This window comes from Scleropages formosus, chromosome 6 (genome assembly GCF_900964775.1).
Source record: "Scleropages formosus chromosome 6, fSclFor1.1, whole genome shotgun sequence".
NCBI lineage: Eukaryota > Metazoa > Chordata > Actinopteri > Osteoglossiformes > Osteoglossidae > Scleropages > Scleropages formosus.
In genome coordinates this window covers 23,514,935-23,539,386 of record NC_041811.1, presented here as the reverse complement: position 1 = coordinate 23,539,386, position 24,452 = coordinate 23,514,935, and the positions used below count along the sequence as shown (strand labels likewise).

General features: G+C 40.0%; 1 protein-coding gene across 6 annotated transcripts in view; it reads left to right on the top strand.

The window, feature by feature from the left end:
* Positions 1 to 23,927, top strand: part of cdk5rap2 (CDK5 regulatory subunit associated protein 2) — a 37,588-nt gene extending 13,661 nt beyond the window's left edge. Inside the window, exons 3-43 of one of the 6 annotated variants that reach the window (XM_029252860.1) lie at positions 26 to 145; positions 238 to 330; positions 513 to 731; positions 902 to 1,072; positions 1,152 to 1,262; positions 1,369 to 1,506; positions 1,584 to 1,763; positions 1,845 to 2,039; positions 2,138 to 2,329; positions 2,781 to 2,913; positions 3,030 to 3,166; positions 3,345 to 3,461; positions 3,683 to 3,826; positions 3,933 to 4,045; positions 4,488 to 4,633; positions 6,006 to 6,158; positions 6,267 to 6,373; positions 6,485 to 6,625; positions 6,884 to 6,976; positions 7,091 to 7,308; positions 7,546 to 7,987; positions 8,104 to 9,664; positions 10,039 to 10,152; positions 10,537 to 11,125; positions 11,727 to 11,959; positions 12,273 to 12,324; positions 14,475 to 14,656; positions 16,155 to 16,238; positions 17,093 to 17,368; positions 17,461 to 17,586; positions 17,688 to 17,804; positions 18,192 to 18,381; positions 18,492 to 18,613; positions 20,630 to 20,872; positions 20,959 to 21,054; positions 22,135 to 22,400; positions 22,610 to 22,756; positions 22,868 to 23,006; positions 23,099 to 23,145; positions 23,365 to 23,416; positions 23,719 to 23,926. In XM_029252860.1, coding sequence (XP_029108693.1) covers positions 26 to 145; positions 238 to 330; positions 513 to 731; positions 902 to 1,072; positions 1,152 to 1,262; positions 1,369 to 1,506; positions 1,584 to 1,763; positions 1,845 to 2,039; positions 2,138 to 2,329; positions 2,781 to 2,913; positions 3,030 to 3,166; positions 3,345 to 3,461; positions 3,683 to 3,826; positions 3,933 to 4,045; positions 4,488 to 4,633; positions 6,006 to 6,158; positions 6,267 to 6,373; positions 6,485 to 6,625; positions 6,884 to 6,976; positions 7,091 to 7,308; positions 7,546 to 7,987; positions 8,104 to 9,664; positions 10,039 to 10,152; positions 10,537 to 11,125; positions 11,727 to 11,959; positions 12,273 to 12,324; positions 14,475 to 14,656; positions 16,155 to 16,238; positions 17,093 to 17,368; positions 17,461 to 17,586; positions 17,688 to 17,804; positions 18,192 to 18,381; positions 18,492 to 18,613; positions 20,630 to 20,872; positions 20,959 to 21,054; positions 22,135 to 22,400; positions 22,610 to 22,756; positions 22,868 to 23,006; positions 23,099 to 23,145; positions 23,365 to 23,394 — 7,977 coding nt within the window. In that variant the 3' untranslated portion in view covers positions 23,395 to 23,416; positions 23,719 to 23,926. Of the gene's footprint in view, positions 1 to 25; positions 146 to 237; positions 331 to 512; positions 732 to 901; positions 1,073 to 1,151; positions 1,263 to 1,368; positions 1,507 to 1,583; positions 1,764 to 1,844; positions 2,040 to 2,137; positions 2,330 to 2,780; positions 2,914 to 3,029; positions 3,167 to 3,344; positions 3,462 to 3,682; positions 3,827 to 3,932; positions 4,046 to 4,487; positions 4,634 to 6,005; positions 6,159 to 6,263; positions 6,374 to 6,484; positions 6,626 to 6,883; positions 6,977 to 7,090; positions 7,309 to 7,545; positions 7,988 to 8,103; positions 9,665 to 10,038; positions 10,153 to 10,536; positions 11,126 to 11,726; positions 11,960 to 12,272; positions 12,325 to 14,474; positions 14,657 to 16,154; positions 16,239 to 17,092; positions 17,369 to 17,460; positions 17,587 to 17,687; positions 17,805 to 18,191; positions 18,382 to 18,491; positions 18,614 to 20,629; positions 20,873 to 20,958; positions 21,055 to 22,134; positions 22,401 to 22,609; positions 22,757 to 22,867; positions 23,007 to 23,098; positions 23,146 to 23,364; positions 23,417 to 23,718 lie in introns of all 6 variants that reach the window. The other 5 variants (XM_018752000.2, XM_029252863.1, XM_018752010.2 and 2 more) reach the window with 5 other exon arrangements.
* The last annotated feature ends 525 nt before the right edge of the window (positions 23,928 to 24,452 follow it).

The window sequence follows — 24,452 nt, the reverse complement described above, 5'->3', positions numbered from 1 at the left end:
AATTTTACTTTCGTTTATTTTACAGATTCTCTGTATGAAACTAGAGGAGAAAGAGAATGAACTGTCCTCAGAGAAAAAGAATGCTCTGAAAAGAGACAAAACAATCCAAGGCTTGACTCTGGTCCTGAAGGAAAAAGACAAGGAGGTAAGATTTAATCTTAAAAAAATAAACATGACAAACATGCTCTGATTCATCTTGTTTCATTACCTCTCTTTTCCTTTCTCTCTGTTAACAAGATAGAGGAGCTCTGTCATGAGATTGAAGACAGAGATGAGGCCTTGGCAAAAGCCCGGGAAGCTGCACATAAGGCACAGATCCAAAAATATCAGGCAAGTTTCTCTGTTGGTGGTAATTTGCTGAAAGCACTGCAGACAAAGTGTTTTCTGGTTAGAAATATTTGTTCAAGTGGTTTTTTTGCCCTTCTTTGTTTATAAGGTGTTATTTAGACAGACATTTTACCCCCCGCGAATAGTTTATGTATTTAAATAATGTCCCCCCTCCCCATTGGCAGGGTGCGGAGGAACACCAGAGTCTACTGATGGAGAAGCAGGGGGAGCTGGAGAACTTGCAGCTGGAGCACCACGGAAAGGTGCTTGAAGCACAGAAGCTTCAGCGTGCTCTGCAGCATCGGGAGAAGGAGCTAGGAAGCCTGCAGCAGGCCAAGGAGCAGCTAGAACAAGAGTTGGAGGACCTGCAGCAACTGAAGAAGAAGGGAGACAAGGCTATCAATGTGGGTGGCTTCACTTGCCTATAGTATTTGATAAGACCTGAATTATATCCCCCCCTTCAGGCCTATGCTGACTCTGACCGAGTTTCTCTTTGCCTGTATTTTGCCTATTTTTTTCAGTTATATATACTTAAATCTCATCTCATGGATGAGTTTTGTATTTTCATCAATAGGATCTTCAGAACAAGTTGAAGAAGTTGAATGGGGAGATGGGAGAAAGGGAAAATGCCCTTGAGCAACAGTACCAGGCCCTCCTGGATGAGAGCAAAAGAAAACTCCAAGCTCATGAACTCACCATTCAGCGCCTCAGCAGCAACCTTAGTGAGAAGGAGCATCAGCTACAGGTAAAATTACAGTAAGCTTGTCTGTATTAGTGTGTTATACATAAGATCCAGACCTACTAATTTAACTACATGATTCCAGGAGTACATGAAACTGATCAAAGACCAGGAACAAAGAAAAAGCCCTGGAGGCAGCGACATCCTGTTAGCAAAGCTGCGAGAGCGCTTAAAGGAAAAAGAGGCAGCCTTAGAGGTGATCTTTCTAATTATGACTCTCCTGTTATCTAAAGATCTTGCTGATTTGATTCTCATGTAGAATTTATATATGTATAATTCCAAGGTATTTTGCCTTTTTACAGCAAGCCATAGATGAGAAATTTGCTGCCATTGAAGAAAAAGACAGCGAGATCTGCCAACTACAACTGTCATTGCGAGAGAAGGAAAGGGATCTGGAAAGACTGAATAAGCTTCTCTTACACAATGAGGAGACCATTAATGTAGGTTTCATTTGCAGGTCAAAATATAGTTTCTTGTGCGGATCCCAGATAATGCATTGTCTTGTTTTCTGCCCCAGAGTTTTGATGCGTTGATTAAAGAGAAGGATGTGGAGCTCCAGCACCTAGCCAACAGCTTAAAAAATCTCCAAAGGCTAAAGAATGAGTTGGAAGACAACCTTTCTCGTACCCTTCGGGAGAAAGATACAATTATCTCACAACTGCAGCTGACTGTTGATGAGAAGTCTAAGGACTTGGAGGTAAACAGCACACACTCTTTGCATGCCACCATGTGGTAATGAGAATGGAGCAGTTGCTGACATTATCCCTTTCTTCTGCAGGAAATGGCCAGAAGCCTCCTCAGCCAGACACAGAGCAATGCCCGGGACCTGGCCGAACACCTGAGCCAGCAGCTGAAGGTGGCAGAAGCCAAGCTTGCTGAAGCCATGAAGGACAAGGAGAGACTTGTCTCTGACAATGAGAATGCTGTGGAGGGACTCATAGCTACTATCAATAGCAAAGACCAGCTCCTAAAAGTAAGTGTTTGTACTTTTTTGTTTTATTTGCCATCAGTGTGCATTCATTTGCTAAATTGAAAATATGCCACTCATCTGTAACTGCTTTCATTTTCAAGGAGACTGCTGAACATTATAACCGCACAATAGCTGAAAGAACCCAGGAAATACAGGATCTGAAAAGGCAGCTTACTGAGAATCGGCATCTTTTGGCCACTGCTGAGAAACAAAGTGCAATGACTGCACAGGAGAAATGTATTGAGAGTGCAGAGCTCAGGGTTATGTTGACAGAGAAGGACACAATAATAAATGTGAGTAGTTTTCCTTGTGTTCTATTTTTTAAAAATCCTTATTGACTATATAATAATTGCAATAGTGTAGCGATACGAACTCAGTTGGACATTTGAAATAAATGTTTACTGTAACTGTTTATACTCCTGCCTCTTGGATTCCTGCTGCTTGGCTAAAGATTAGAACTGCTTGTACTTGAAACTATATATAAACCTACTTCTTTGCAACCTCTTGCTGTACATCCCATCATTACCATCAGGTTGACTAGTCAGTACTACAGCAATACTAATGTTATATCATTTTTAAAATGTATATGGATTAATTAGTAACATTAAATTAAAGTTTTGGTAGATTTCAGGTTTTGCTTGACTGTCAAATTGATAACCTGATGTTTTTAATGTGGTTTTAACAATGTCATGTTATACCTCATTCTTCACTGAAGCAGTCTTGCTTTAATTTTCTCTGGATCAGAAACTGTTGGAGAATAAAGAGGAGAGAGAGAAGTTCCTGGAAGAACTGAAGATAATGGAAACACCAGTGCCTCAGGTGGTGGAGCTCAAACACACCATTCAGGTTTTGCAGGAGTGCCTTGAAGAGAAGGAGGGTAAGTTTAATTGTCCAGAGGCTATGTCTGATTTCCTTTACTGGTAGTCTGTAATTGCACTTACGTTCTATGTTAATAACTTTGAAAGCCTAATAAGTCTTTCACTTGTTGAAAAGCTGAGCTCTCGAGGAAGAATAACAGTGACAGCATAGACAAGAACTCGGTCACAAAAACTGCTGTAATTCTGAAGAAAGAGCTGGCACAGAAGACTGATGCACTGAACAAAGCTTTAAAGGCAGAGAACAACTTGAAGGTGAGAACTCTGGGTCTCTCTGGTTGCACTTAACATACACAACCTTAACCTCAGGAGTATTCAGACAAATTATGTGTTTCTCTACTGCATGGGCACTGAAGTATTTTTAAACATGTATGCTTATTTGACTGTACATGATCATTTATAATTGTTACCCACTGCTCACATTCTTATCTAGATTGAATTGGCTGAGCTCCGGTCCTTGCTAGCAGATGTGGAAACCCAGAATGTGGCCCAGGCCAGCAGCATTGAATCTCTGACTGCCACACTCAAAACAAAGGATGAGATCATTTGGGTGATTACATGCTGCTTTTACTTAAACTTTTAGTGTTGAATATCACTTAGTCTGAGGTTCAAAACATTTATGTGATTAATCAGATGTCTTGAGGTAGTATAGAATTCACAACCTTAATTTTGCATGTGTATTGGAAAGGTCTGTTTACTTGGTTTAACTGCCTAAATATCTCCTCAGGTATAATGCCTTTGTCCTTAAAAAAGATGTCTATATGTTGACAGGTCCTCCATGAACGTCTGAGTAAACTTGGGGACAGTAAGGTATATGACTTCTATGATCAAACTGCTGAGCCCAAGGAAGAGAGACCCCTACCAAGTCTTCCTCAAAGAGAGAGGACTATCATTGGTGGGAACAGTCAGCAAGAGGTGTAAAAGATGGAATTTATTCTTTTCCTGCCAAGACTAAAAAAATTTGCAGTAATTTTAATGACATTGGTTGCTGATGTTTGAAATGTCATCTGCCTCTGTTTAGGTTCTGCCTGCTTTGTCTGCTCTGCTCTCAGAACATGAACGTTTGAACCAATCGCTAAAGGCCGAACAGCAGCTTTATTCTGATTTGGTGAGGATTGTCAAAGAGCAGGACAGGTAAGAAATATGTGTTTCAATGTAGTGTGCATCCATTTGTGTGTGTTATACCTTATACCTACAAACCCAAATTTGTGTATTCTTATAGAACAAGCTCATAAAAACAAATAGCCTGGCTTTATATTTATCTGCAGTTAATATTTCAAGCAGTTCAAATGTGATTATAGGGTTGGCAGTGTTTAATTCAGATGTTTATATGTAAAAACTAAAAAAGCTTTCATCAAAATCTGAATTTCTCTACAAAAAAAGAAAGGGCAGGGTATGTGTGCAAAAATACAACCAATATTTAAAACGTTATTATGTTGAGTACTTCATTACCTAAGTTTGGCCTAAACATTGCATATCAATTTGTTCAACCTCATTGTGGTGTTGGTGCTGTGATGTCAAGTGTGCAGTGAAGCATTTCTGGTTTGTTGTTCCTCTCTAAACTTCCATTTTGTAGTCTCAGTCCCCAGTGCCTGCATGCCCTCGAGATGGAACTTACTGCTGTACAGCTGCTACGTCAGCAGCTAGAGGACGGCATCCAAAGCAATGAGAATCTGCGGCAAGACCTGGAAAGGGAGATCCAAAATGCCAAACAGAGAGAAGGTGTAGTAGATAAGGAATCCTCTGTATAGGGCCCATCCTCTTGTTCTAAGGCTCTCAATAAATATTCACCTTGGTGGATAGTCACATGTGGACCTTTGAACAGAATCAGGAATACATAAATATGCATTTTAGGGGTCCACCATTACTAGAGATTGTCAGTAGTTCATAGGCTTGTCTGTTTTGTCTGTATTACTAACAGAACTCACTGTTTACCCTTAACACAATCAAAACCATCGCACATGTCTACATCTGTCTGCTGTTGTGTGCTCCTTATACATTTGAACTAACATACCATTAATAAGCTCATTCTACATTTGCTGACACGTTGACTATTTCCTGCTTAAGTTTGTCTTCTGCCTCTTGTATGCTTATCTTTGCTGATGATCCAGCTATCCATCCCTTATTACTTTAACCCCTTTATTGGTTTCTGTTTGCTCTTTTGTTTCACTCACCTTTTGAACTTGTAAAATTAACTCTGAAGGTAAAGGACAAATGGAATAAAATATTTGTGTCTCTGCCTCGTTTGCCATTTCTTACTGCTTGTTTTTCCATATCATGTCATTTTTTTCCCCCCAAGAAATCAATGTACATATAACATAAGGGGAGTGCATACACATAAAAATAACCAAACTATAATTTAAACAGAAAATATTCTTTATACCTGAAAGAAAATCTTGCCCCACGCTTTGTAGCAGCAAAACTAAACTCCTGTGTACAGGACATTAAATTTGTTCCTAGGCATGGCTTGTAATACAATTTTGTTGTGATGCATGTTGTATCATCTTATGACTTTTCACCACAAGAGAAAGCTTATAAATAGTGTCTTGGCAATATGTAAGTCACTAGCTATTTTTACCTCTGTAGTTGGGAGGGAGAAAGGTTTCTAGTGTGTCCAGAGAACTGGCTTCTACTCTATGAATTTTAATCCTAACTTTGCTTAGAGCACATTTTCAGTTGCTATGTAAACAGTAAAATAGCAGCTATATACCAAACGGTGTGTGTGTGTCTCTCAAAAGTTAGGATTCTATAAGAAATGTACAAATCCAACACAAGAAGCAGAAATTGCAATAAAGGCTGAAGCGTTGAAAACTTTTGTGTAATTGACCACTTGTTAGCTTTTTGTGTGATTATTGTAGAATTTCGCATATTTGGAGCATCTTTCATATTCATTTCAGTGCTATTTTTGAATTAGAATTTATGCATTTAGAAAGCTACATTAAGTTCTGAATATGTATGAAGTTTTCAAATATGAATCTTTGATCCTTAAAAAGAAAGCAAAAAAGTATAGGGGATGATAAAATGTGTAAACCTATTTTATCAAGTATAATGTATCTAAATAAGGTAAACTTATCTTTAATGTCTACGTGTATAGGAAGCGAGTCTCAGTTACCATTGGTGGACCCTAGAGAGATGGAGAGTATGCGACACCAGCTGGAGGATGCTCAGCGATGGAATGCCTCCTTGCAGGCCCGTCTTGGGGCCATTCAGAACCGAGGAGGAGGGGTTGGTGGCACCAATGATACAGGTGAAGTGTCTTCAGACTCCAGTCCTGCACTCACCTGTTATTGCTCCTCATACTCCACTAGCGAGTATGTTCTTACCTTTTCCTTTTCCGTCATGGGAATTTCAGCAGACACATTCAGTTTTGTGGCTGATCAAACCTCCTACATGAGTATCTGTGTGGAAGACAGACTGAATGATGATTTGAGTCACCTTTCTATGGCAGAACTCCAGCAAATGGTATGTTACAAAACAGCTGACTTCTCTTACAAATCTTGATGTCATACATTCTTAATTGTATCAGTTTTTTCTGCCAACCAATGTAATAAGTTGAGCAATTTTTTTTCTCAGGTCCTTGAGCTTCGAGATTACATTAAACAACTGCAAGCACTAAATCAGGAGAAGAAAGAGAACTCTTCTGTTGTAGAATTTTCTGACATGGGGCTTATGGGAAAAGAAGACAGTAATGTTCCAAGGTCTGCATTAGAAAAGGTATTGTTTCTGTAAGAATTCTATTTTTTCTCATTATATTGTTCTGCTTGGTTTTTAACAAGCATCTTGCACCCATATGCAACATCTTTTGACTAATCTTTGTTCTCTTATCTCTTTGTTCCATTGAACAGTTTTATTCTTCACGTTACATTATGTACATATCATGCTGCTTTTCTTGTGAGGTGTTTATGAACAGCATTCCATCGCTGCACTTTCTTTTATGAAGCCATGTGTGTCAACCCCATTCCATTACTTTAGCATCTTGAGATGACCCAGAAGGAACCTGTGCACATTAATAAGGCCCTTCACTGTCTTGTTGATAAAGAGCACCTACCAGCGCCCCGGGTACAGGTAGGAGACAAGGAAGTGAGTAATGAGAAGAAGAAAAATGTTTCATATTCCATTTACACAGAAATAAGTGCCTGGTTTCATCTATGCATGTTTGTTTTTTCTGAAAAATTTTAGTTGGATGATGAGCAAATTCAGGCTTCTACCAATGAGAGATCTGATGAAGCAGCCTCAGGTGTGAATGTGAACAGCATCACATGTCAGCCCCAGAGAGATGGAAGCCTTATGAACCAGACCAGAAAACACAAAGATAAAAGAAATCAGGAGGACAAGGAAATGGAGCTACTTCTGGCACTGTTGAAGGAGACAGGAGTAGCATCTGTCAGTCAGCTCAGGTGAGCCCCCGTTCTGCAGTTTCTAACATAGTTTCATGCAGATGCTCTCAATCAATGTTTTTATTTGATGGGAGATGCATTTTGTTTAAAGGGACAAAATATATATTTTTATGCAAGTACAGAAAGAAATGTATATATGCTTGAAAGGCAAATGATCACAAATGCTTTTAAAGATTTGTAATTTTTGCACCTTTGGCCATTCAGAGAGTTTTTCTAACTAAATATTTTGTGCTTCAGGGAAGAAATTATGAGGCTTCAAGCTGAGAATATTAGTTTAGAGGGACTCCTGAAGGAAGATAAATCTGTTGAGTCAAAGGAAAGTGCAGACAGTTCAGGAGAAAGCATTGGAAGCAAAGACCTCCAGAGAGTGGTGGAGAAACTGAGGTCTGAGGCAAAGTCAAACCGTAAGATTATCAAACTGCTCAAGGAGCAGCTAAAGCTGAACTCTTCCACTGAGGACAAATCCAGTTTCAACCCAGAACTCATTGTGAACATGGCAAGAGAAATTGAGTGGCTTAAGGCAGAACAGGAATCCTCTAGGAGACGAGAAGAAAACTTGAAAAGAATGCTGGAAGGGAAAGAGACTGAGACACCACAACATGATACATTTGAGCCATTGCAAAAATCTACTACCTCAAAGGAGACTCCTTGGAACCAAAATAAAATACCAAAACGAGCAGTGAGTATATATGAGTAAATTTCCTATTTTATTGCTGGAAATTGTTTAAAATAGAGCTTGAATGCTTAACTATTCCCAGTTGTGATAATTGACTGTTCTTTCTTATTAATTTGTAGACTGTAAAATCCCGGCTCCCTATTCCCATAAAGCATGACAAGATGGCCATTGGTAATAGAGCAGTTGTTAGCCAAGCTTCTGACAAGGATTTGCATCCCCTGACAGAAGAGCTTTTACATATGGAGAAAAAACATTGTTCTGAACAAATGCATACAGCTATTTGGAATGGAGAAGAATTGTTAAGCACAGCTGGTAGAAAGACCTCACTAGCTGATACTGTTATAGACAGGCATAGCACAGACATTGAACTCTTAAAACAGCTTGAGTTACTTCACAATGAGTGTCAGGTGAAGGAGCAGGTTATTGCTGAGCTGGAGGAACAGGCTTCAAAGTCTGAGGAGCTAGAAGTGAAGCTGAAAGAAAAAGAACACCTCAACAGACAATTTGTGGAAGCCTTACAAGCTGCAGAATCCACCATACAGTATCTTACAGCTTGTAACTTGGACAGAGATGACCAAGCCCATGACTCAGATGTCCACAGGCAGTGCTGTGAATTTCGCAGGGCTCTTCAGGAAAAGGAGGAACTCAACAAACAGCTTGTAGACTGCCTTCATGTTGCAGAGTCAGCCATAGCCTCTCTGAGTGCTTTTACCTCTGACAGTGCTGCTGAAGACATTCTAACTACCTGCACCGCACCCCAGGAGCTGCTGCAAAAGCTGGAAAATGCTCTTCAGAGAATCAGTGCATCTGTTGATGAATCATCAGGATACAAAGAGAAGGCAGAGACTTTGGATTCTCAGGACTCCAACAACGATCTCCACCGGCAGATTGACCAGCTACAGGAAGCTCTGTGGGAACAGAATCGACAAAATGCTGAACTACAGGAAAGACTTTATGCTGCTGAGCTGATGGTCACTCAACAGAATAATACCAGTGGGGTTGCTGATGAGGACAAAGTAAAGAAGGTCCAAAAAAATGAAGAGTTGAAGAAGGAGTTGATCAGGGAAGAGGCCAACAAAATATATGGGTGTGGCATGCAAAATCAACCAAAGACTGATAAGTTCCGCAAGGACCATGAACTACAAGATCAGTTAATTCAACAGCTTGCAGAATGCTTTTATGCTACAGAGTCTGCTATAGCATCCCTTACCGATTGCTGCTCTCAAAATTACTCCACTGAAAGGCCAATGAGCACCACAGCACTTCAAGAGCAGTTGCAAAAGCTTCAGAAAGCTTTACAAGAGAATGGTCAGTGGCATAAACTGTACTTAAATTCCTATCATCAGAATGCCAAAGCAACTGGTGTTAATGACCAGTACATGGATTTGTACCACAACATAAGTAATCTTCTGAGAACTTTCACAGAAAATGGTAGAGTCATCTCAGAACTTCAAAAAGCCCTGGAAGAACAGAAGAACAAGAATAAAGAGTATGAAAACCTCTTGAAAACTGCCATGACAAATCCTATAATGCCAGATGTTCCAGGAGAACTGGAAAGCCTGCAGAAGGCATTGCGAGAACAAAAATGCATATGCCAAGCCCTTCAGGAGGAGTTGGCTGTAGCTCAGTCAGTCATTGCTAAGAGAATTCCCATCCAAAATTCCCATGTGTCTCACAAAGGTAAGGAGAAACCACTGACGATTTTTGCTTCACAGGTAAATATTGTGCTTAGTTCTTATTCAGTTGAATTAGATTTTAAATTGCTGTCCTTTGAATTTTATCAAATATTAAGAAACTCAGTTGACAAAATGCTTCTATCAGAAGTTACTTTTGAACTACTGCCTACCATGCTCATCATAACATGAATTAGAATGACAGCAGTTTGTTCTTTGAAAGGCAGTGCTTTTTGCTCATGAGTTAAATAACTGATAAAAACCTTATAGCTTGCACCAGATTGAAGTGAAGCATGTCACAAGCTTGAGTGCTTTACAAGGAAGGGTAGAATATTTCAACCCAAAGAAAGGGCTTTGCTAACCTTTATGTGTCGCCCGTAGCGACATCTGTGGAGCAAGATCACAAAGAGGTACAGGTGGATTTACAGGACCTCGGTTATGAAACAAGCGGAAAGAGTGAGAACGAACTGGATAGGGAGGAGAGCAGTAGTACAGGTAGACAGCATGCTTGTTGCTCGTTGACTAATCATGGCCGGAATTTGCATGGGAATGTGCACGGGGTTGCTGGCAATAACCCTGGAGTTTGGTTCTTCCTATAGAACTGATGAAGTGTTGTTTCTTCTGTAATTTCGTATAAAATCTTGAATTGTGGCCTTTCTTTAATCAATATGACATTGAATTCATCCCCTGCATGCTGGCATCCAAGTGTTCAGAATGGCTCTTCTGCTTCTGTGTTAGCATGAATTCTGTTACTCTTTATGTTACTTAACTGGGAAGGTGATATAATCTCCAAGATCTCCTGAATTCCCCCCCCCCCCCTTTCTGTCTTTGACAGTATGTTGCTGCTTATATTTTTTATTTGGTGTTTTGGTGTCTCAGACAATGACAGAGACTTACAGCTTACCAGTGAATCAACAATCCCGTCGCTGCTGAGGCAAATCCCAGGCAACTATTCCTCCATGGAAAACCTTGAGACAAACTCTAGCCCTTCATACCCGAGCTCGCCTACCATCAGCTCCCCCAAGGTTAGCCTGAAGAGCTTGCAGGCCTTTGAAGATTATGGCCTCAGTGATAATCCAGAGGAACTGAGGCAGCAGGTATTGGAGCTAAAGGGGCAGCTTGAAAGTCACCAAAGAGTCATTCAATACTTGCAAACTCTTCAGCACCAAATCTCCCAGTCAAGCGACCTGCTCACCATGGTGTCTGACTCCGGCACATCTGCCTTGGAAAAACACAGTCCTGAAATAACCAAGGAGACAAGACAGAAGAACGATCCCAAACCAGGGCTTTTCTCCGATGTTGGTTCAGGTTATCTTCCCTTGAACCGAGACGAGGAGGAGAAGAAGTTGATGAAAGACCATATCACCAACCTCAGTAGTGAACTGGAGAAAGAGAGGAACTTAAACAGGAACCTGGCTGAACAGCTGCAGAATATCCAGTTTCGTAGCAGATCTGCTTCTCCAGCCAGGTAACTTACTGGCTTACAGTTTAGCCATCAGTGAAATCTATTTTATACCCTGTATGTGTGTTGAACATCCACATGGTTTACATATTTTGAAGTTTACATTAGATTACTGATCTTTTTTTACTCCTGAAGCTTTCAGAACTCAGAATATTCACATTAATGAGAGGTGCGGCATTACAAAAACAAGCAGAACTCATTATCCTCATGTCTAACGTTACTGCTGAGTTGCCTGATTATGTAAGTTTCTGTATGTAAAGTAGTTGTGGACAGGAGATTTTTAATTACTCATTGAAACATTGACCAATTAAGTTTTTGTAAATTAAACCAAATTATAGCTAGAAGCTATGAAATAGCTAATAAAAATGAACTCACCAGAGCCTTGTGTTCAAAGGCAATTACTTGTTCTTTTCTTGGTGAATTTGCTTCATGTGTCTTTTTAGCTTGTGTGTAGTGTTATGAGATCAGGGACTGGATGATTTGAAAAAGCATATTTCCTTGTTTGGTCTGTGTAAATTGTCCCGATGTGAGGATCCTTAAACATGTTAGTCTTACTGGCCCAGGTTTTTCTTTGAGCGCTATGAGTTAACCTTGGCTCCCTCCACAGAATTGACTCACTTGTGCAGTCCCAGGCCAGGGAGCTCTCTCAGCTTCGGCAGCAGATCAAGGAGAGCCGGAGACTTGGCTCACTCCAGCGCTGGCAGCTGGAGAGCCTCAACAAGGCTTTCGAAGAGCTGCTGCAGGCCAGTGATGTTGATTACAATGTGGGAGAGGTCTTCCGCAAACAGCTGGACAAGAGCCTGACTATGTTGGAGCAACTGGAGGACCGGTTGGAGAGTGGTACGTCATTCCCAAACATCTCACCTTTCACTGCTCTTGTTAACATTTTACTTGGAAAATTATGACATGGCACAGGTTTCTGGCAGTTATTGTCGAGTTTAGTATAAATGCCAAGCAGAACTTTACACCTGGATTTATCATGGAAAGCAAGGTTATGTTGGCAGTTGTTTATGTATTACTGATCAGGGATCTGTCTTAGACATTTCCACAGTAATTACTATATGTCTGGCAAAGTTCATGGTAAAGCATAATGAAATCTGACTGATGGAGAAAGCCAAATGTTTCCCACTTAATCTTCTCTACTGTCTGATAGGAGATAAGCATTTGAGTAATGAAGATAATTCTGTGCTGGATCTGGCTGAGAGGTAGGCCAGTTAAATCTTAACTTTTCTTTTTTGTCCAGTTGTTCATCATTGCATTTGGCATTCCACACCAACCACAGTATTTTGACAGCATTTAAGTTGGCAGCAGTACACCAGTATCTTAATTTAGAGATTTTTTTTTTTTTTTTTTTTTTGTTGCTGAGAGATCGTTTACAACAGTATTGGACCACAGTGACAGAAACCGTTAATTACTATCATACACAGTCTTGTTTCAGAGTTAATCTATATATTTTAAAACCATGCATGTGGACGATTTCAGTACCATCTATCCTACACCTAAAAAGGGAAGAAAATGTCCCATTTTCAATGAAAAAATGTTCAGAGATACTTTACATTATGCATCAAAGACATGTTTCCTACCTCCACTTATTTCTTTGGATTTGGCTTGATTGTGTTGTGTCATTCAAAGGGCTTCGTCAGTTTATCGAGAATATTGTTGCCTGCTGCTCAAGAGTCCAGTTAACCTCCATCACAAACCACATAAACTGCCAGTTAGGTCAGCTAAGACAGTGCAACTGCAGCAATAGATGAGGAGTTTAGTACCTGGACTAAAAGAGGTCACTAACATCAGAGAACCTGCAGGTGACCTCTGCTGGTACTAATACCAGTGTGAAAGGTTGCATCATGTGGTCTCCTTTATTTGATACGGTTGTCTCTGATTATTTCTCTTGGTCTATGTTTGAGGGGACTAAGTGTTGTTAAATAAAAGGAAACATTTAAAGCCTGTTGGTAACACAAGGCTTAACATGTGAATGTTTTTTTTTTTTTTTTTCCCCTACAAGTTCTGTTGATTTCCAGTTTGCCTATGTGTTGTGATCACATATAAAATTGAATAATATGCTGTTCTTGGAAGGGGGGCGTAGTGGCGCAGTGGGTTGGACCGGGTCCTGCTCTCTGGTGGGTCTGGGGTTCGAGTCCTGCTTGGAGTGCCTTGTGGCGGACTGGCGTCCCGTCCTGGGTGTGTCCCCTCCCCCTCCGGCCCTACGCCCTGAGTTGCCGAGTAGGCTCTGGCTCCCCGCGACCCTGTATGGGATAAGCGGTTCAGAAAGTGTGTGTGTGTGTGTGTGTGTGTGTGTGCTGTTTTTGGCTTATAGTAAAGTATTTTGTTATCCAATTTATGCCTTTAAATCCAGATTGTTACGCCAATATAATGTGAGTTAATATGTGGAGACATAGACTGGTCTGCTTGTAAAAGTGTGGTAAATAAGTAAATACATTACTATATAACCATCCTGTTTTACTACACAGTTGGAACCAGATGTCTCTGTCTCTCTCTCACACACACACACACACACACACACACACACACACACACACACACTGGCTGATACGGTTTGTTCCAAGTGGGGTCGCGGGGAGCCAGAGCCTATTCGGCAACTCAGGGCGTAGGGCCGGAGGGGGAGGGGACACACCCAGGACAGGATGCCAGTCAGTTGCAAGGCACCCCAAGTGGGACTTGAACCCCAGACCCACCGGAGAGCAGGACCCGGTCCAATCCACTGCGCCAGTGCGCTCCCCTTGACCAAAATATTTACCCAAAATTTTTCCATTGAACATTACCTAGCTGTATAAATAATTGTAAGTATCTTAGCATTGTAAATTGGTTTGGATTAACGTATCAGCTAAATTAATAAATGGAAATATTTGTCTCCATTGTAATTGTGCACCTCTTCATATTGGCACTATAACAATCAGTACTGAAACACAGCACAACCTGTAAATATTTTTGTAGAGTGCTCGTCTCACCAGTGACACAGAGCTTTGAACAAAGTTACTGTAAATGATCCAGTCAAGGAAGTGTTTAAACTAGAAATGAGGTGAATTAATGCAGGGCTACAGTCCTATTTGGCTGATTTTTTTATTAGCATCTCTTGATTTGGCATGTAAGCATAGATCATAATAGGTCCACTACAGAGAGCATTTTTTTTTTTTAAAGAAGTGAAGAAAAATGTCCCTAGAACCCTGAAATTAAGCTGTTCTGTTGCAAATTAAAGACTATATTAATATCTACAGATCTTTGTAAATTACATATCGATAACCTTAGGAGCCAGTTTGTTTTAAATTGAAAAGATTTTACATTGAGAGTTGCTTTAACATGTAGGACTGGGTCTTTCTGTTGCCATTTTCCCTAGTGTGTTAAAGGAGAAATCTCAACTGGTGCCAGACCTTCGGAGGCAGCTCCAAAACCAGTCTCTCAGCAGCAACTACAGCTCCGCATCAGACCTGTCTGACAAGATCTTCCAATGTGACAGGTTCTCCCCCAGCTGCAAACCCACCTTAGGTCAAAAGAAACACCCCAGCCACATCACACAAGGTACATTTTCTAGGGCTGACCAAATGGACATACTCATGTACTCGTCATTTCAAAACAAAATGGGCCCTTTAACATTTTGCCATGGCAGTAGTTATGTTACAGCATCATTTGTTGCTTCTTGAATCCTCTCCTATATTATATGTGGGTTTAATATTTGCAATCACTTAAAATCATAAGGAGAATTGTTACTGAGGCTTTGGAGAGGCCATTTTGATGGCTGTGGATCAAGAGAGGTAAGCCATATGTTCAGAGTAGTGCTACTAGTACGCAGGCAAGAGTCAGATCATGAGATGTGAGCATCTGGATCTCTTGAAATTGGCTTTCCCGAGGAACACCAGTGCCCCAAGTGTCATTAACTTAGTTTGATCTTGTACATTGTCCCAGTCTCTGGTATAAAATTCTCATCTTAGATTGCTGATAATAGCTTTCTAAATGTTACCTAATCTTTACCTTACACTAACATTGCACATCTGCGAATGCATTTAAATACTTTTGAACTACATATCTAAGAACCAGGCAACTGTAGTGGACTGGATACAAAGTAAAAATGAAATATTCCAGTAAATTCAGCTTTCTTATTTGCATTATTAAATATGAATCTCAAATTGTATGTCATTATCATCATTGCCTTAAACTGCCATAGCTAGTGGTGTGTTTTTTCTACTGTTGTTCAGTGTTCTCATATCGAGTAAAGCGTATCTCAAAGGAAAGCGCAAAAACAGGACTGGTGTACAGTTTCCCCTGGCACTTAAAAATGCATTATTTATCACCAGTATTCAGTTTGTGATCTAGAACCATTTCACTACCTCTCTCAGCATGCACTCTTAAAGTTCTCTCTCTGAAGAGGAGACAATGGTTTCTGTTATGGTATGGATAGATTCCACTGTATGGTTTATGTTGGAACTCTCATTCAGTTGAATAGTTAGCTTTGTTTCTCAGCTCTTGAGGGTCTGTTAAAAAATATGGAGGTCAGTCAGGGAAAAGTACTGCAGTTAAACATTTCCCGTGGAAGGTGGAAAAAAGGAATGAACGCTGCAAAACATGAAGGCAAAGGTATTGTGCTCGTGGGCTGTTCTGTTGGAGCATTGATTTATTTTCCTGACTATTCAGAAATTATCTGCATTTCTCAGTAGCATGAAATATGATTGTAAGGAGTTTGCAAAACTGTTTCTTATAGTTATTGACTTCTGGTTTGGGAGGTCTGGTTATATGTAATATAATTTTCAAGCCATGTATGTTTTGAAGATATTCTGGGGGCTTGAAGTGAAAAATTTTATTGGTTTTTAAAATGTGTTTCCTAAGACCACAAGGGTAAATAGCGGATGTTCTGCTTTTTCATAGTTTTTCCTTGCAAACACATATGTAGAGGGTCTTTAAATGTGTGAGTTGCATTGTTTCTAATGAGAAAGTAGTGTTTATATGTTACTGGTTGTAATTTTAGTGTTGGTATAAACAACTTTTCTGTATGGGTCAGTTTGTTTTCTGTTGTCCTTCCCAGCAGTGGCAAACACTTCAGCTACTTCAGGGACTGGATCCCATCATCTGGGCACTGCTTCTGCACCACAGCAGCACGACACAGCAGGTAGAGAGCTGTAACTCACTAGTTATCAGATTTGTACTCAGAGAAGCTGTGATAGAAGTCAGCAGAACTAATTACAGGTAGTCCTCATCTTACTGTAGGGTTTTGTTCCTGTCGCAACCCCCTTACACCATGTTATATAAACTGTAAGGATATATGTCCAATAAACATGCAAGAATTTTATGTTGCATAATAGTGCTTTATGTTTTTTCAGATTTCACAATCATGTTAAATTAATTGTAATATGGAATAATCTATAGTGCAGTATTATATTTTCATACTGCACTATTTTCATTTTCATTTCTAAGTCTGTTTCCTTTTGCTTTGCTACATTACCAGAATTCTCACATTTTTATTTTCTAGCCGTTCTGAAAAAACAAACTTGGATGGAATCGCAAAAAAAAAATCCCATAAATAGTGTTTGTAAATGTAACCGCTTGTAAACACACTGAGTCTATAAGAAATATGTGTGCCTTGCAGCAGCATAGCTAGCGAATGACATCATACAGCAGGCGAAGCAACACTGTCAGATGTTACAACCAAAGAGTGGGACTCAAGTAATATAAGGTTGATGGGATGGTTCTCATAAGTAACATATTTTGTAAACTGAGACTCCTTGTACACTGTATTGCGTATATTCAGAAATTATGCAGCATACCGTATAGTTGTATATTTATTTATTTAACTTTTCAAGTGTTTTACCTTTATTTCACAAATTAACGGGTTAAAAAAAGCAATTATTATTCAAGCAATTATGAGTGTTTAATAAGACAAACATCTTGAAGTTTATTAACAACCACACTAACAGATTGGTTGTGACCATTGTCTTAGTGTGTTCTGTCTTATTTGAATTTTAGTTTGTGGTGTTCAGCACGTGGATCCTTCTGAGGCCACCGGTATTAACAGTGATGGAAAAGATAAGTTGCTGCACACCCTGCAGAGGAGGAATAGCTGGTTGCAGGAACAGCTGTGGGCCAGTGAACAGCTGAATGTCACTCTACGCGAGGAATTGGACCTCCACCGCTCCGTTCAGATTGAGAGGGAGGATTCCCTGTCTGACTATGCACATGATATAACAGACAAAGGCACCCAACAAGAGGGTACCAAAGAGTCCTCTGCAGCCATAAACCCAGGTGTAGACAACTATCCAGGACTTTTTTTTTGAAAGTGTGCCCCCTCTTTTACAAGATCAGTGTTTACCTAATACCTCTGCTCCTCCCCATAGAACTCCTGGCAGAACATCTTCAGGAGATCCGCAGCCTGAGGCAACGCTTGGAGGATACAATTCACACCAACAACCAGCTTCGTGAACAGCTCGAACGCAAGCTTGCCGAGTTAGAAAAGGACCCTGGTATGCAGAGATGAGTCTTCTCACACTTCTTTTAGTCACTTTGAACTGTTTTTCCATTTGTCATGAACGTGGTTTTTTTCTCTGTTCAATTGAATATTCAGCAGCTACAAATATCTTCATCCATGGGAACAAAGAGCAGGGCCAACTAGCCAGTGAGGTTCGGCTCTTGTGGGGCCAGAACCAGGCCCTAAAGGACCAGCTGAACCTCGCCTCCAGAGGTAAATCCTGTAATCCTGCAGCCTGCTTCTCATTAATTCTCCTGCAGCTATTCAGATAATTGTAGCACTATAGAAAGTTGTAACTAAGTTGAAAATATGCAAGGAATATATATTGAATGATTGGGGGGTGCGGTGGCGCAGTTGGTTGGACCGCAGTCCTCCTCTCCGGTGGGTCTGGGGTTCGAGTCCCGCTTGGGGTGCCTTGCGACGGACTGGCGTCCCGTCCTGGGTGTGTCCCCTTCCCCCTCTGGCCTTACGCCCTGTGTTGCCGGGTAGGCTCCGGTTCCCCGTGACCCCGTATGGGACAGGCGGTTCTGAAAGTGTGTGTGTGTGTGTGTGTATATATATTGAATATATGACCAAAACAAGTGTTTTGTGATCTATCAGACAAGCAAAAAGAAAATGAGAAGCTGAAACAGTCACTGGCAAGGAAGACAGCCAAACTAGAATACCTGAGAAATGAGTTTGAGACTCTGAAGAAGGAGAACAGCCTACTGCAGAGTCAATTCTCCAGTACTGTTGAAGAAAATAAAGAGCTCCAGCAGACTATACACTATAGCCAAGATGAGATCAACAGGTGAGGTTACTCACACAAACCAGTTCTCTTACACAAGATTACAGTAGTAGCCTTTGGTCTTGGAGTTCTGCAGTATCATACAACATAATGAATGCTGGGGGTTCTTTCAGACTGCGGGGTGAAATAAATGTACAGAGACAGCAGCTCGCAGACAGCCAGCAACTCCTCCAGTCATTGCGTGTGGAGCTGCAGGTTTATGAGCAGATGAAGACCACATCAGACAAGCAGAATGGTAAGTCCCAACAGGGCTTCACATTTTCCCTGCAGATTTATAATTCTCTCGTCATCAGTTTAAAAAAAAAAGCACAAATTTAAATGAGAATCAATTTGTCAACGTATTTCAAATTTTTTTTTTACATAATTTGTTACCAGTGTGAAGTAGAATATATGTTGTAATGACTTTTTAAATCTAGTAAATGCCAGTGTTGATGACACAAGACCAAGTTTCTAATGCAGTTTTTCTTTTGCACATTTTTCAAAATTCACATTTAAAACACTAACATGTTTTTTCCCCAAAACTCCATGCTACATGTAAAAAAAAAAAAAAAAAAAAAAAAGATTTTTGAGGTTTACAGATTTTCTGAGTGAGATTTTGTCCTGATGTAATCATTCTTACAAATTTTTATTTAAAAGGTGGAAAGGTCACATTCAAAAAGAATCCATTTTGTTTATATTTATGAATTGTACAGGTACTTCTCATCAAAGCAGTGTACAACTGTGTCCAAAAGTGCACTTTAAAAAGTTTAGATACAAACATGATTGTGAAACCACAGATTGTTCAACACCACCTCCGGCTGTAGTACCCTTGAGCAAGGTACTTACCCTAAATTGCTCCAGTAAAATTACCTAGCTGTGTAAATGGGTAAATGATTGTAAGCATGTAATAATTGTGACCTTAACATTGTAAGTCGCTTTGGAGAAAAGCGTCGGCTTAATGAAAAAATGTAAATGTGCATTCAATAGGTGACACTGAAATAGTAAATATGTTATTGTAGCACAGCTTATAATTAAAATTAGGAAACCATCAAGAAATAAATTGGTGTGAAATTGGGTGATGAGACTCTTCTTGAGTGTTCAGCAGTTCTGATGTTGAGAGAGAGCTTGTCCCAGCACAAAGGAACCAAAATCTGGTACCTGTGGATTTTAGATTTTGGACCTATAGCGCATGGGACCGCAAAGCGGCCAGAGGTAAAGGAGCATCACACTGTTTCAGGGACACAGGGAGTAATTAGACCTTGTAGGTATTGGTGTGCAGATCCATTGACTGTCTTACAGGCTGAACTCAATACCAGCATGTACAAGAAGCCAATGGAGAGGCAGGAGGAGGGAGTGATACATGATAATGTTTTAGCAAATCAAACAGTATAGTAGCATTCTAAATCAGCTGGAGAAGCGCAATGGCAAAGGGTAGAAGACTGGGCAACAGGGAGTTGAAGTAGTCTGGGCAGCATAATTACTGTGGTCTGGACCAGAAACTGTGTAGAGTGTCTTGAAATATGGCTGGATGTTGCAGATGTTATACAGGAAGTCTCTGTAGGATTCATTGATGGCTTTGATATCTTGAGAGAAACAAACTTGAGTCTGTCGTTACTTCAGGGCTTTTGCCTAATGATATAAGTAAATTGTCCAGTTTGAGAAAGAGTTCCTGACTGGTGGATGGACCTGCTAGATGAGAGGATCTCAGTTAAAGATTGAATTGGTGACCAGTCATCCAGACATTGATGTCAGAGGGAAATTCTGCAGTTTGTGACAATACTTCTGTGTTGGTCTAAGAAAAAGAGAGGAAGAGTTGTCTTTATAAGCAGCAGTAGTAGTGTAACTTTTATTACAATATCAGTTTATTTTGGAGAATTGGCTGTGCCCATTGTATCCTCAGAACATATCTTGCTGCTCAGTAATGAGCCACAGATTCACGCATTTGCAGATGTCATGAATAAATGTACACAATGCACATTAATGAATAGTGATTGTTTCACTAACATTAGCATATGTACAGTAATTTATCTCTGTACAATTTGTATTTCTATTAAAAATTTAGTAAAACTTTGAATATACATTATTCAGTTCTTTAACTTTTAAATTTGAGGCAAGTTTAATTATCCCATGAACAAAATGATGGTAAACATTTATATAAAGATATCTCCTCTTACAGAAATTTAACAGATTGCCTTCAAGTGCTTAATATAGAATAATAAACTTTATTTTTCCTTGTACTGAAATTGATCTTGTTTTAATTTTGCACTTTCAGATCCCTCCCAGGGAACACCAGCTCCTGCTTCTGGGACTCTGGATCTGAGTGAGCTCTTGTCTGAGATTCGGCATCTTAGGCTTCAACTAGAGAGAAGCATCCACACGAACAATGCCTTGCGACAGAAACTGGAGGAGCAGCTGCTGAGAGGCTCAGACAAGGCGGAGGGCCCTCCATCCACCATCAACATCAACTACCTCCTGTCTGCAGAGTCCAGGTTCTCTGCCCATGGCCACGGTGCAGGTAGTAGACCCCTTCACCAGTGTCCTTTGTTGTTTCAGGTTTTTCTTAGCACAAGTCAGGTGTCTAGTCTTTCTTTTCTGTTTCAGATGAAAGTACGAAAGACCATGCACATGATGGCAATGACCCGTTCCATCTTTCCCAAGTATCTTCACCTGACAGGCATTTATCCAGTGTCCATCATGGTATGCACAATGAAGCTAGATTTTCATAGTTAAAAGAGCAACATCATACATGTTTGTTCATTTAGTGTTTGCATTTATTAGTATTAATAATGTGAAAAGGATGCACTCAGTGGTCAATGTTAAGGATTGAGTTTTGGTACTGAAATCATATCGCCGTGTTTTCATTTAGAATAAAATGGGACAGTGCTCTCAAATTAGTAAATAAATGTTTGCGATACTTTTCTGCTGGATACCTTTATTAGCATGCAAGCATATTACATTGAAGCACATATCGTGCATAGAATGTGACAGGTTCTGACAACAGAATTGTTGCACACCTAAGAAAAAGAATAATAAATAGTACACATTTTAAGTCAACGACAAGGGCAGTGAGTTGGTTGTAACCATAATGGTAGAAGTCGTAATATAAGGAACACAAAATAAAAAAACAAACTGATAGAGAAGGAAATATAAAGTTTAAAATACCTTCTTAGTAAGACCGTTGAATATATCAAACCTCTTTTTGCAATAAACGTGACTGTCACCACCCATCCCTGACAACTCGACTGAGGTTTTAAAATCCTTTATTGTAGCACCATATCTATCCAAAACATGCCTGTATATTGTACAGATTGAATTTATATACTGAGTTTGAGTGTTTAAAAAAAAAAAAAAATTCTATTTCTTTTGTCCACATTAGATATTTTTAATTCAGTGTAACAATATCATTGTCAACATCATCCATCTACTAGTAAAGAACTCTTTCTCAAACTGGACAATTTACTTATATCATCAGGCCAAAGCCCTGAAGTAACAATAGACTCAAGTCTGCTTCTCTCAAGATATCAAAGCCATAAGAATAGAATAGAATAGAATAGACTTTATTGTCCCTTTCTAGGGAAATTTGTCTTGGACACCATGACACAGCGACTGCACAACATTGGACTCACATAAAACAACACACGCCCTAACATATAATTAAAAAATTTAAAAAAAAAAAAAACAACATTCAAGTTTAAAAACCTCTGTGTGCCAGTGAATCCTACAGATAGTTCATGTCAATTCAGATTTTACCAAATGATATAACTGTTGTGGTTTCAGAGATGAGGGAACATGTAAGGAGGGAGCTGGACTCCCAGTCCCAGTACAGTGGAAGCTCTGCCGACAGTGTGTCTCCAAAACCTTCCCGTCTTGTCCCTGGCCATCGCCTCTGGGCCAACAAGAGCGGTAGGCATGTCCTCGGTCTTATCGAGGACCACAATGCTTTGCGGAAGCAGATCTCAGAGGGGAGAAAGTTAACCAGCGGAATGGACAGACAGCTACAGGAATGCTTCCATGCTTTGTCCCAGCACGACCCTGAGTCCAGGGTAAGTTGAGCCTGTGTGATGCAGTACAGTTTGCATGTGGCTGATTTGGTTGGGTCGTGGTCCAGTATAGAAGAGCCTTAATTTACCTGTGATACTTCCTCAACTGTTCCAGTCACAAGGACTTTTTAGGCTTTCAGCTTTTTGAGTCATGTCATGCAAAGCTTTTCCTGATCACTTAAAGGGGAATGTGACCTTTGTTGTTTTGCCAGGTGCTGGATGAGCAGCTCCTCAAAGATTTCTCCACAAACGTCAACACCATGCAGCAGGTACTGGACGAGGCTGCTCGCCTTCTCAAGCTGGTGTGGCGAGTTTCACTGCCGACCCACATCTCTGCTGACATCAGTCAAAGCCATAAGGTGGGTTCCAAGTTGGAGGACTTCAAATATAATCAAGATGGCTCATGCTGTTCTAATTCTACAGCTGTTCTTATTATGTTAAATGATATTCTCTCCATCCCCTCATCTCAGGAAGAACTTTTGAAAAATGAGATTGCAAGACTTAAGTGCAAGTTGTCTCAACAAGAGAAGATGCTCTTAGGGGCAGTGAAACGGCTCCGGACCACAAACCAGCTGAAGGAAGGCATGGAGAAGGTCATCATTGACCAGTGTAAGCAAAAATGTTGTCATTGGTGTCTTTAGTAGTGTTGCATTTAGTTTTGCAGAAATATAATTAGTAATAAGTAACTGTTTCTTTGATAGTGACATTAACTCATGACGTGCTCAAGAGAGCAAGAGGCAATTTAGAGGTGAGTAGAGTATTCATATTAAATCATTACTCATTTTTTGCATGCCATACAATTGGCTACTGTAATTTGATTTTTTTTAAACATTTTCAATTGGCATCATTCATTTTAAATGCCCCTTGTGGCATTTGTATTCATATTGCATTTCCCTGCAGTGGATGATTTTTTTTTTTTTCCTTTGTTTCCTGGTATATGTTGACATACTAACGAAAAAAATCACAGGCAAAATATTTTACACCTTTTGGCCTTTAAGACTTGCCAGGATCAGCTGAAGGTCAGTTTATGAATGTGGACAGCGTGTACATGCATGGCTTGGTAACTGTAGTCGTGCGAGTCCTTCGGAGCGTTGCCCTGGCAGCAGCACGTGCCCCTGTTCCCTCCAGCATGCAGTCACTGCGCACGTCGCTCATGCACTTCCGTGTTGGTCTTCAGGAAACATAAAGTCCACAACAGAACACAATCATTTGATCAGATTTCAAAATTGGTTGGTGTTATAAACTATTTTTAGTACTTTACAAAAAACTACTGAAATGTGTAATTTAATGGATTTTTTTGTCTTTTAAATTTTCCTTCAAGGAAGTCCCAGCCAATGGGTAGTGTGCACTAAGGGTGAGTGAGCTGCCCACAGTTGTGTCCATCCACATTTTACAAGATGCTCAGATTTCACGGAGGACCTGCACCACCCTGCCTCCTCCAGTTCATGTGTTTATTATTTTTGAGGTACAGATAAAGTGCTTTGGAAATTGCAGTACTTGCACATTTACCAATGATCTGTTTATTTTAATGCTGAAGTGTAAAGTTTTTATTCATGTAAATATTGAACGTTCTTAGTTTTTTTAAATAGAAAACCGAATTTCTCCATTTCCTTGAGAAACTGTTTGCAATTTTTGTGGTTGTATATTTACCATTTGCCCTGTTAGCTCTTAAAGTTGTATAAAGTTATAAAATATATGTATAAAGCAACCAGTCATTGCTTTTTTTTTCCCATAGCTTGTCAATAACTAATAAGCCTTCAGCTGTTTAATGCCTCCAAGACCACAAAAATCTGGAGCCTTGTCTTCTGTAGCATTGGTGTGGTCTTACACACTTCTGTAAATAACATGATGGTACTTGGTAATATTAAGGGCTGGAAAGATGTTTCCGCAGGTGGATTTTGTTTGAACTGCTGTAAGATTCACTGTGCCCTTTGGCAGTGATCTGAAAGCTGTACCAAAGGCATGAGTGTTGGTGACTCCTGCCTCGAGCAAAATAACTTGACATATGAAAATTACTCATTAAAAGACTTCCACAGCACTTCTTGTAATGCGTTC